General features: G+C 42.8%; 1 protein-coding gene across 1 annotated transcript in view; it reads right to left on the bottom strand.

The window, feature by feature from the left end:
- Positions 1-4,014: 4,014 nt before the first annotated feature.
- The window catches only part of LOC124016626 (serine/threonine-protein phosphatase 2A catalytic subunit beta isoform), a 33,768-nt gene continuing 24,749 nt past the window's right edge, over positions 4,015-13,033 (bottom strand). The window contains exons 2-7 of the mRNA XM_046332153.1: positions 11,122-11,331; positions 10,330-10,503; positions 8,392-8,481; positions 7,744-7,905; positions 6,407-6,525; positions 4,015-4,811 (exon numbers count right to left, since the gene is read on the bottom strand). Of these exons, the coding sequence (XP_046188109.1) occupies positions 4,739-4,811; positions 6,407-6,525; positions 7,744-7,905; positions 8,392-8,481; positions 10,330-10,503; positions 11,122-11,331 (828 nt within the window). The 3' untranslated portion in view covers positions 4,015-4,738. The remainder of the gene's footprint in view (positions 4,812-6,406; positions 6,526-7,743; positions 7,906-8,391; positions 8,482-10,329; positions 10,504-11,121; positions 11,332-13,033) is intronic.

Genomic DNA, 13,033 nt, shown 5'->3' with positions numbered 1-13,033 from the left:
AAAGAAGCTCCCACGCTGAGGTCTGTCCAACGCTGGTCTGACCAAGCTCACTCCACACTCCAAGACTGCTTCCATCACGTGGACTGGGATATGTTTCGTATTGCGTCAGATAACAACATTGACGAATACGCTGATTCGGTGTGCGAGTTCATTAGAACGTGCGTTGAAGATGTCGTTCCCATAGCAACGATTAAAACATTCCCTAACCAGAAACCGTGGATTGATGGCAGCATTCGCGTGAAACTGAAAGCGCAAACCACTGCTTTTAATCAGGGTAAGGTGACTGATAACATGACCGAATACAAACAGTGCAACTATTCCCTCCGCAAGGCTATCAAACAAGCTAAGCTTCAGTACAGAGACAAAAGTAGAATCTCAATTCAATGGCTCAGACACGAGGTATGTGGCAGGGTCTACAGTCAATCACGGACTACAAGAAGAAAACCAGCCCAGTCACGGACCAGGATGTCTTGCTCCCAGGCAGACTAAATTACTTTTTTGCCCGCTTTGAGGACAATACAGTGCCACTGACACGGCCTGCAACGAAAACATGCAGACTCTCCTTCACTGCAGCCGAGGTGAGTAAGAGATTTAAACGTGTTAACCCTCGCAAGGCTGCAGGCCCAGACGGCATCCCCAGCCGTGCCCTCAGAGCATGCGCAGACCAGCTGGCCGGTGTGTTTACGGACATATTCAATCAATCCCTATACCAGTCTGCTGTTCACACATACTTCAAGAGGGCCACCATTGTTCCTGTTCCCAAGAAAGCTAAGGTAACTGAGCTAAACGACTACCGCCCCGTAGCACTCACTTCCGTCATCATGAAGTGCTTTGAGAGACTAGTCAAGGACCATATCACCTCCACCCTACCTGACACCTTAGACCCACTCCAATTTGCTTACCGCCCAAATAGGTCCACAGACGATGCAATCTCAACCACACTGTACACTGCCCTAACCCATCTGGACAAGAGGAATACCTATGTGAGAATGCTGTTCATCGACTACAGCTCGGCATTCAACACCATAGTACCCTCCAAGCTCGTCATCAAGCTCGAGACCCTGGGTCTCGACCCCGCCCTGTGCAACTGGGTACTGGACTTCCTGACGGGCCGCCCCCAGGTGGTGAGGGTAGGCAACAACATCTCCACCCCGCTGATCCTCAACACTGGGGCCCCACAAGGGTGCGTTCTGAGCCCTCTCCTGTACTCCCTGTTCACCCACGACTGCGTGGTCACGCACGCCTCCAACTCAATCATCAAGTTTGCGGACGACACAACAGTGGTAGGCTTGATTACCAACAATGACGAGACGGCCTACAGGGAGGAGGTGAGGGCCCTCGGAGTGTGGTGTCAGGAAAATAACCTCACACTCAACGTGAAGAGCACATTATGACTTGTTTAGGTCTTGAAACTCAAGGTTTAGTACTTCAGACTTGGCTTGATACTTGACGGACTTGACTTGAGACTTGACTCGGACTTGCCTGTCTTGACTTGGGACTTGACTTGGGACTTGAGTGCTAGACTTGAGACTTACTTGTAAAACAATGACTTAGTCCCACCTCTGGTGCTTTGTGATGGCCACTCCAATACCAGCACAAAAACTTCCTGTGGCGGACTGCACTAGCATCAAATAGTCCCCGCGATATGCAACTTTTCAGGGAAGTCAGGAACCAACACACACAGTCAGTTAGGAAAACTAGCTTTGTCAAACAAAAATTTGAATCCTGTAGCTCTCTCCAAAACGTTCCAGGACACTGTACAGTCCATGGAGAATAAGAGCATCTCCTCCCAGCTGCCCACTGCACTGAGGCTAGGAAACACGGTCACCACCAATAAATCCATGATAATCGAGAATTTCAATAAGCATTTCTCTACGGCTGGCCATGCTTTCCTCCTGGCTACCCCAACCCAGGCCAACAGCTCTGCGCCCGTCACAGCTACTTGCCCAAACCTCCCCAGCTTCTCCTTCACCCAAATCCAGATAGCAGATGTTCTGAAAGAGCTGCAAAACCTGGACCCGTACAAATCAGCTGGCCTAGACTATCTGGACCCTCTCTTTCTAAAATTATCCGCCGCCATTGTTGCAAAGTGCCTAAAGTAGCAGAATCACCCTGTTATGTCAATTATTATTATTATTTTTTTTAAACCTTTATTTAACTCAGTTAAGAACAAATCCTTATTTTCAATGACAGCCTAGGAACAATGGGTTAACTGCGTGGTTCAGGGGCAGGACGACAGATTTGTACCTTGTCAGCTCAGGGATTTGATCTTGCAACTTTGCAGTTACTAGTCCAATGCTCTAACTACTAAGCTACACTGAGCCTTGGATACAGCTAGTATTGCACCAAATGCACATCACTCATTCGCTTACAGCCAGTTTTGATCCAAAGCCCCATCCCCCAAACTTTTCTCATTGGATCTACACGAATCACATAGGTCACCTATTTTGGATTTGAAACTGAGAATTTCACCTAAAGGTGACTAGTTTGCATCCCTGAATATTACAAATAAAAATAAATTGCAAATATTTTACAATCCAGGTGTGCAAACCTCTTAGACTTACCCAGAAATACTGTAATCACTGCCAAAGGTGATTCTATACTGAACAAAAATATAAATGCAACATGCAACAATTTCAAATATTTTATTGTTAGAAGGAAATCAGTCAATTGAAAAAAATTAATTAGGGCCTAATCCATGGCTATCAGATGACTGGGAATACAGATATGCATCTGTTGGTCACAGACACTTTAAAAAAAGGTAGGGTTGTGGATCAGAAAACCAGTTAGTATCTGGTGTGACCACCATTTGCCACATGAAGCATGACACATCTCCTTCGCATAGAGTTGATCAGGCCGGTTGGACGTACTGCCAAATTCTCTAAAACGACGTTCGAGGTGGCTCATGGTAGAGAAATGAACATTTGATTAACTTACAATAGCTCTGGTGCACATTAATGAAGTCTGCATGCCAATTACATGCTCCCTCAACTTGAGATATCTGTAGCATTATGTTGTGTGACAAAATGCACATTTTAGAGTGGCCTTTTATTGTCCCCATCACACGGTGTACCTGTGTAATGATCATGCTGTTTAATCAGCTTCTTGATATGTCACACCTGTCAGATGGGTGGATTATCTTGACAAAGGAGAAATGCTCACTAACAGGGATGTAAACACATTTGTGGACACAATTTGAGCATATGGAACATTTTATAACATATTTTATTTCAGCTCATGAAACATGGGACCAACACTTTACATGTTGAGTTTATATTTTTGTTCAGTATATAAACCTGTTAAATAAATCCATATTGCCTGGATGTTACAGCTCAATGTCAGGACAGTCTACAACCCTAGTGTCAATGGTGTAAAGTACTTAAGTAAAAATATTTGAAAGTATTAGTCATTTTCTGGGGCTACTTTACTTTTAATATTTTTGCCAACTTTAACCTCACTACATTCCAAAATAAAATGTACTTTTTACTCCATACATTTTCACTGACACCCAAAAGTACTAGTTACAATTTGAATGCTTAGCAGTACAGGAAAAAGGTCCAATTCACACTTATCAAGAGAACATCCATGGTCATCCGTACTGCCTCTGATCTGGTGGACTCACTAAACATAAATGCTTTGTTTGAGTGTTGGTGTGCCCTCGGCTGTCAAAAAAAGTAATTAAAAAGTCAATTGTGCCATTTGGTTTGCTAAATAAGGAATTGTATGTATAGCATTTACTTTCTACTTTTAACTTAAGTATGAAAATTGAGTACTTTTTCCACCACTGTACTTAAGCTCATTTAGTAGTATTTTACTGGGTTACTTGAGTCCTTTTCTATTAAGGTATCTTTACTTTTACTCAAGTATAACAATTGAGTACTTTTTCCACCTCTGCCTAGTGTACTCTTCCCAATGCTCAAACAGAGGTTCCCAAGTTTTATTAAAACATTTTGCTACCCAGATTTACTGTATGAGTGGACCATTTTGATTGAAAATATCCCTAGGAGTCAGTGGTTTGGTGTCATTTACAATTAAAAGTACTTTATTAGTTCAAATGCATCCAAAGAGGCAATCATTTCATGACAAATATACAGAGGAAAATAAACAGGTAGATTAGCCCAAGGGGAAGAGGAGGAAGAAGTTTGGTGAAGAAGAGTGGGCTGGGGATGTAAGCTTGTGCATTTGTATAAAATACCATTATTCACATTCCAGGCATTGCCAATGGAAAAAGTATCATTGTCCAGTGATATTTGGGTTGGGAAAGTAAGCAAGTTATTACATGTTTTGTGCAGAGTAATGTACAGTTGCAGAGAGATGCCTCTAGTGGCCAAAAGGCCATTTTATAGCACCCCCCCCAAAATATCATGGCCAACCGGGTAATCAGAGATCAGCCAATCGTGAAGAAAATGGACCACTTCAAAATAGAGATTGCCTCAATGGCAGTGCCTGTGCGCTCAGACGCAATAATGGGAAATACTGTATATAGGGATGCTTTCTCTCTGTGTGTAGAGCCCATGAACAAAATAACATCAATATTATACAGCAGGCAACTACAGTAAAGGCTCAAACGGAACACTGTGTTGCATTACTGAGACACGGGGCAATTTGTATTATGTACTCAATGCTTATATGGCACATTTTGGTCCATGTCAGTGCTTTCATGTTTTAACAGGTCAGATGCACACAGGTTTTGGGGGTTTGTTGCTTGCTGTAAGCGGTCTTGCAGTCTTCTTCCCCTTTATAAGAAGTAGTCGGGGGTACGGCGGGTGACGTGGGGCTCCCCGCGTCGAGGTGCAGGGTCAAACTGAAGGCTGGAGGAGGACAGGAAATACAACATTAGGATGACTCCAATGAAGACCATTACAGAACTGGGACATTTGAACATTTCAGAACAATTACAATTGATTACAATAATGCCGACATTTTTACCCATCTACCAATAGGTGCCCTTCTTTGCGAGGCATTGGAAAACCTTCCTGGTCTTTGTGGTTGAATCTGTGTTTGAAATTCAATGCTCGACAAAGGGACCTTACAGATAATTGTATGTGTGGGGTACAGAGATGAGGTAGTCATTCAAAAATCATGTTACACACTATTATTGCACACAGTGAGTCCATGCAACTTAAGCAACATTTGTTTTACTCTGGAACTTATTTAGGCTTGCCATAACAAAAGGGGTTGAATACTTGCCTCAAGACATTTCAGCCTTTCATTTGTAATTACATTTGTACAAATTTCAAAACACCTAATTCCAATTTGACATTACGGGGTATTGTGTGACAATACCAGTGACAAAAAATCTCAAATGAATCCATTCTACATTCAGGCTGCAACAACAATATCTGGAAAAAGTCAAGGGGTGTGAATCATTTCTGAAGGCACTGTATATATTTTTTATTTATAATATAATCACTGAGAACTAAAAATCACCAAAATAAATGCTACGCGGATGAGAAAAAAACAACTATGAATTCAGCAGCATTGATAGTTATGTTTGTGCATTGATTGTTATGTGCATTGATAGCAAAAGAACACAGCATTCATGGAAAAATGCATAGAATTTTTGGAAAATTAGCACAAATCAAACAGACTTATTGTGGATACAGGACTATGCGTGTAGACGTACTGCAAGTAAAAATAATGCAGTGTCACAAATACTGTTGCATTATACAACAAATGTGTCCACTCTGATCTTGACACGTGCACTATAGCCAACAGCTGGCAGATACAGTGCAGGTAGACTAGACGATATGTATTTGTCAAATGGCAGCCATGCATTGATAAATAAACATCACTAGAATAAGTACGGTGTATCAAGCTCCCCACCATTCACTTTCACCACTCGGTGAAGTTCATCATCATTTATTTAATCTGTGGCCTAATAAACTGCATGCTTTCCAAAGTCATAGTGGGAGGACCACACAACATATCAAGTTGACTTCAATATGATGGTTATTATACCATAAAATGCATTTCCACCGCCATTTCTCACTTTATACATTTTACAGACACAAAAATGCCGCCCTGACGTTGCTCATCCATTAATGTATATATTATTTCATTCCTTTACTAGATTTGTGTGCATTAGGTATTTGTTGTGGAATTGTTAGATATTGCGGCACTGTTGTTACTAGAAGCACAAGCATTTCACTACACTCACAATAACATCTGCTAACCATGTGAATGTGACCAATAAAATTTGATTTGAAAAGATCCCGTGTCGAACCAACAAATTGTCTGTCGACATTTATACAATTGTACCAGCATATCCTGTTTCCATCAGTCTGGTAGTGACTCTAATGCATCAGGTAATTCATCTGTATGAAATGGTTGGATGGAAACCTGGTTAAACACTAATCTGAGTTCACCTGTCCTTAGAGCCTCAGATAACCTCAATGTGACTTACAAAGAGTATTTAAGAGTATCGTCCAGTTCCATGATGGCAGCTTGGTTGCCACAGCGATAGCAGTAGTTTGGTGCACTGAAGATGGTGACAACGTTTCGGTCATGACACCAGTTGTAGCCCTGGAAAACAAAAATCAGCATCACCATAAAAAGTTAAGTGAACCTTAAATTGCTTATTCTAATCATTAGTTAGATCTTTCTGAGGGCATATGCCATGTATGTATTTTAGGTACTTAAACCTTTCCCTTACAACCAGTACATGGTTTAATTTCCAACTCTACATTCTGAGCCAGGTGAATTCCAAGGATGCATCCCAAATAGCAATCTATTCCCCTCAGTAAATTTTAAAAAGAGAGCCCTGTTCAAAAATAGTGCACTACGTGCGGGATAGGGTTCCATTTTGGACACAAGCCACCAGCTCCTCCCTCAAAGCCGGTAGTGGATAATACTATAAATGAAAACGGTGTACACAAGACTCCTGAATTATTTATCCATGTTAAACAGCTAACATTTGCACAGTAGCTTCCAGCTAAAACATCTAGAAAGACATGGAGGGCAAGCTAACTCAAGTGTGTGTAGGCTACATCCTCTCTTACCGCCATATCTGTTCATTTTGACATCTCAAATTCAATTCCCTCTGGGCAATCTTAACAGACCTTCAGGTTCCATGTACAGAACGGAAGTACTACAATATTTGACTTCGAAACATTTAGAAAAATTGTCCTCTCTACCATGGGAGGATTCAAATTCTAAAGCATCTACAGAATGCATGCTACAGAAGCATTTTACTCCCAGAATCACTGTAATTGCTTGCCTACGGAGCTGTGAGGGGAACGGCACCTCAGTACCTCCAGGCTCTGATCAGGCCCTACACCCAAACAAGGGCACTGCGTTCATCCACCTCTGGCCTGCTCGCCTCCCTACCACTGAGGAAGTACAGCTCCCGCTCAGCCCAGTCAAAACTGTTCGCTGCTCTGGCCCCCCAATGGTGGAACAAACTCCCTCACGACGCCAGGACAGCGGAGTCAATCACCACCTTCCGGAGACACCTGAAACCCCACCTCTTTAAGGAATACCTAGGATAGGATAAGTAATCCCTCTCACCCCCCTTAAGATTTAGATGCACTATTGTAAAGTGACTGTTCCACTGGATGTCATAAGGTGAATGCACCAATTTGTAAGTCGCTCTGGATAAGAGCGTCTGCTAAATGACTTAAATGAAATGTAAATGTAAATGTAATTGCAACATGCTTTGATACTAAAACTACACCAACCAAGTATATAAAGACACTGAGCATAAACATTAACTGCCTAAACTAAAAGCACAACTGTGGTTACTTCCATGACAAGTTGGTGGGCACGGGACACAAGGGTAAGACCGTTGGCATGGTTGAAGGTTTCCGAGATGTCCTGCCCAAAGGTGTAGCCAGCACCTCGGGGGGAGATGCCCCAGCCCCCACGGTCATCTGGGTCTGACCACAGCAGGTCACACATGGGCCCCTGAAACACACACGAAAAGCAGCCCTCAATAAATTGCCGCATAGGGATTCTGACCTTATTGAGGACGGCTTGAACACAGAGATCATATTAAATATGTAATAGGCAGTAGGATTGCAAAGGAGAGAAATAATCCTAATATTTGTCATAAGACTGCAGCCATCAATGACAGTGATGCATTGGAACCCGAATAGCCTCGGAAAGAGACCAGGGTCATGTTCATTATGGCACGACGTAGCAAAACAGACAGAAAACAAAAAGGATTATTTCACCGTGGACAAGTCCAGTTAAGGTCTCCCTATTGTACTCCATTTGGTGCCTACTGAACACAACCTGGGGCTTGGCTCGAACACTGCGGTTGGTCAACACCACCACACCATCATGCATTCGACCTCATACCATCTGACAGCCCCTCTCGGTGCTGACAGCTACCCCCACTGTCTGCGTGGTTGACAGGGCTAATTAGGTCCTCTGTCAGGCAACACTGACCTCGTGTGGAACCTCCTGCAGGCGATCCAGTGCCCGGATGTGATCCAGTGTGTCTATGGAGGGGGAGAGGCCACCGTGCAGGCAGAAGATCTACAGCATAGGACGAAAGAATAGACATGATTTACCTTTACGTGAGACAAGTCACTTTGGATAAGAGGGTTGTTGCCTACATGTAAATCACAAACATAATTAGGAAGGCTTCCTTTGAACTTATGCATAACATTCAATGTATATCCCAAACGGCACCCTATTATGTACAGTTGAAGTCGGAAGTTTACATGCACCTTAGCCAAATACATTAAAACTCAGTTTTTCACAATTCCTGACATTTAATCCTAGTAAAAATTCCCCGTCGTAAGTCAGTTAGGATCACCACTTTATTTTAAGAATGTGAAATGTCAGAATAATAGTAGAGAGAAGGATTCATTTCAGGTTTATTTCTTTCATCACATTCCCAGTGGGTCAGAAGTTTACATACACTCAATTAGTATTTGGTAGCATTGCATTTAAATGGTTTAACTTGGGTCAAACATTTCAGGGAGCCTTCCACAAGCTTCCCACAATAAGTTGGGTGAATTTTGGCCCATTCCTCATGACAGAGCTTGTGTAACTGGGTCAGGTTTGTAAGCCTCCTTGCTCGCACACGGTTTGTCAGTTCTGCCCATAAATTTTCTATAGGATTGAGGTCAGGGCTTTGTGATGGCCACTCCAATACCTTGACTTTGCTGTCCTTAAGCCAGTTTGCCACAACTTTGGAAGTATGCTTGGGGTCATTGTCCATTTGGAACAACAATTTGCAACCAAGCATTAATTTCCTGACTGATGACTTGTTGCTTCAATATATTCACATAATTTTCCACCCTCATGATGCCATCTATTTTCCTAAGTGCACAAGTACCTCCTGCAGCAAAGTACCCACACAACATGATGCTGCCACCCCTGTGCTTCACGGTTGGGATGGTGTTCTTCGGCTTGCAAGCGTCCCCCTTTTTCCTCCAAACATAACAATGGTCATTATGGCTAACCATTTTTGTTTCATCAGACCAGAGGACATTTCTCCAAAAAGTACGATCTTTGTCCCCATGTGCAGTTGCAAATCATAGTCTGGCTTTTTTATGGCGGTTTTGGAGTAGTGGCTTCTTCCTTGCTGAGTGGCATTTCAGGTTATATCGATATAGGACTCGTTTAACTGTGGATATAGATACTTTTGTACCCGTTTCCTCCAGCATCTTCACAAGGTCTTTTGCTGTTGTTCTGGGATTGATTTGCACTTTTCGCACCAAAGTACATTCATCTCTACGAGACAGAACACATCTCCTTCCTGAGCGGTATGACGGCTGCGTGGTCCCATGGTGTTTATACTTGCCTACTATTATCTATACAGATGAACGTGGTACCTTCAGGCATTTGGAAATTGCTCCCAAGGATGAACCAGACTTGTGGAGGTCTATTTTATTTCTGAGGTCTTGGCTGATTTCTTTTGATTTTCCCATGATGTCAAGCAAAGAGGCACTGAGTTTGAACGCAAGTCTTGAAATACATCCACAGGTACACCTCCAATTGACTCAAATGATGTCAATTAGCCTATCAGAAGCTTCTAAAGCCATGACATCCTTTTCTGGAATATTCCAAGCTGTTTAAAGGTTCAGTCAACTTAGTGCATGTAAACTTCTGACCCACTGGAATTGTGATCGTGAATTATAAGTGAAATAATTACTGGTGTCATGCACAAAGTAGATGTCCTAACCGACTTGCCAAAACAAGTTTTCATGACAAGCTACAAGTGTATGTAAACTTCTGACTACTTTTGACCACAGCTCTATGGACCCTGGTGAAAATCAGGCCCTGGTCAAAAGTAGTGCACTATAAAGGAAAAAGGGTGCCATTTGGGATTCAGCCAATGACATAAAATAACACCACTTTATGCACTTGTGTTACCTGTTCGTCCACAAGGGCCGTCAGGGGGAGATAGTCGAAGAGATCTGTGAAGTATTTCCACACATTGGCATTGCCGTATTTCCTCAAGCACTCGTCATAGAAGCCATACACCTGGGTGATCTGTCTGCTCTCGTGGTTCCCCCGCAGTATTGTGATGCGCTTTGGGTAACGGACCTGCGGAGCGAGAGAGAGTTTAGCTCCAAAAGCTCTAGGCCTAAAAAACTTGATTAGGCATTTTTCATTACAAAGAATGTGACAGCAGCCACCATGTGAAAACTAAACTGCATCGGATGGGTGTTGCCATCGTGACCAGTGAACTGAGATAAGGCGGAGCTTTACCTAGCATGGACTTGTAGATGACCTGGAGCCAGTGGGTTTGGCGAAGAATATGTAGCGAGGGCCAGCCGACTAGAGCATACAAGTCGCAGTGGTGGGTGGTATAAGGTGCTTCAGTGACAAAACATGCACTGGCAAAGATTTTTAACTGGCAGATAGGAACTTATTTGAGTGACAGAGTGAGGGCTTTGTATAGGTGCTTTGTTGCGTTTTTTTGTGGGACTGAAAAAAATACCTGGAACGTAAAATAGCATTTGTAAGTGGTTCCCATGCGGAAAAAAATAAAAATCGCACTTTCGCTTCTGGTTGTTTCGGTTCCTCTAAAAATGACGTAATTTTCCGGTTTTTGGTCCTGTTCACTGAACCAGCTCCAACCCCTGACGGCAAGACCGACTTTATACCAGAAACTGAAATACTGTGGTTTTAGCCCACTCATCAAGTTCAGAGTTCACTTGCCTTTAGTGCGACAAGCAGCGAGACTGTTTCCACCGAGTAGTAGCCTCGGTCTACGTAGTCCCCCATGAATAGGTAGTTGGTGTCGGGCGATTTTCCCCCGATTCTGAAAAGCTCCATGAGGTCATGGAACTGGCCGTGCACATCTCCGCACACCGTGACGGGACAGCGCACCTCCTGCACGTTGGACTCCTTGGTCAGGATCTCTTTAGCCTGAAGAGGGGAACAAAAAGTGGATTACAGAAAACATCAGTGACTGGTGTATACAAATGTAAACATTTATTCAAGAGGGTGAATGAAAGGCTGCAAGACAAGTAACCCGACAGAGGGTTCCCTCGCTTCTTGCTCTTAGGAAACTTTGCAGTATTTTGTTTATTAATGTATCATTTATTTAATGTATTATTATTTCTTACATTACTAACGACATCCAAGATGACATAGCAGTCAGACGTCCTTTGTCCTCGTCTTGTCGTATATATATATTTACATATTTTCTTCGCATATCTTTTTATATATTATACAGTGGGGAGAACAAGTATTTGATACACTGCCGATTTTGCAGAAAATCACATGGACCACATGGACCAGTAAGAATTCCGGCTCTCACAAACCTGTTAGTTTTTCTTTAAGAAGCCGTCCTGTTCTCCACTCATTACCTGTATTCTCTGCACCTGTTTGAACTCGTTACCTGTATAAAAGACACCGGTCCACACACTCAATCAAACAGACTCAAACCTCTCCACAATGGCCAAGACCAGAGAGGGTGTAAGGACATCAGGGATAAAATTGTAGACCTGCACATTAATGGGAGACGGTCATGTGGTCTGATGAGACAAAAATAGAGCTTTTTGGTCTAAACTCCACTCGCCGTGTTTGGAGGAATAAGAAGGATGAGTACAACCCCAAGAATACCATCCCAACCGTGAAGCATGGAGGTGGAGACATCATTCTTTGGGGATGCTTTTCTGCAAAGGGGACAGGACGACTGCACCGTATTGAGGGGAGGATGGATGGGGCCATGTATCGCAAGATCTTGGCCAACAACCTCCTTCCCTCAGTAAGAGCATTGAAGATGGGTCGTGGCTGGGTCTTCCAGCATGACAACGACCTGAAACACACAGCCAGGGCAACTAAGGAGTGGCTCCATAAGAAGCATCTTAAGGTCCTGGAGTGGCCTAGCCAGTCTACAGACCTGAACCCAATAGAACATCTTTGGAGGGAGCTGAAAGTCCGTATTGCCCAGCGACAGCCCTGAAACCTGAAGGATCTGGAGAAGGTCTGTATGGAGGAGTGGGCCAAAATCCCTGCTGCAGTGTGTGCAAACCTGGTCAAGAACTACAGGAAACATATGATCTCTGTAATTGCAAACAAAGGTTTCTGTACCAAATATTAAGTTCTGCTTTTCTGATGTATCAAATACTTATGTCATGCAATAAAATGCAAACCAATTACTTAAAAATCATACAATGTGATTTTCTGAATTTTTGTTTTAGATTCCGTCTCTCACAGTTGAAGTGTACCTAGGATAAGAAATTACAGACATCTGCATGCTTTGTAAGTAGGAAAACCTGCAAAATCGTCAGTTTATGAAATACTTGCTCTCCCCACTGTATATGGAAATATATATACTTACCAAAAAAACAAAATGGGGGATTGGAAATGATGCAGAGAATTACATTGATGGAATCAACAATCTTTCCACAATATTAAGCTGACCCCCCCCTAAAAAAAGAAAAAAAAGCACAAGTCCTATATTCATTCCTTTGACTGCAAGGATACCGTAGCTTCCTAGATCAACGCAATGAAAGCTGCTCCATTATCAATGAGAGTTTGTCCAAAAATTAACACACAAATTACTTAAGAGGGAGCCAGAGATGAATTTCCCCTAACCAGAAGAAGATGTTCGACACTCTTC

The sequence above is a fragment of the Oncorhynchus gorbuscha genome, linkage group LGY (assembly GCF_021184085.1).
Source record: "Oncorhynchus gorbuscha isolate QuinsamMale2020 ecotype Even-year linkage group LGY, OgorEven_v1.0, whole genome shotgun sequence".
In the NCBI taxonomy this organism is placed as follows: domain Eukaryota; kingdom Metazoa; phylum Chordata; class Actinopteri; order Salmoniformes; family Salmonidae; genus Oncorhynchus; species Oncorhynchus gorbuscha.
Note: the sequence above shows the minus strand (reverse complement) of the source record. Positions and strands in the feature narration are given on the sequence as shown.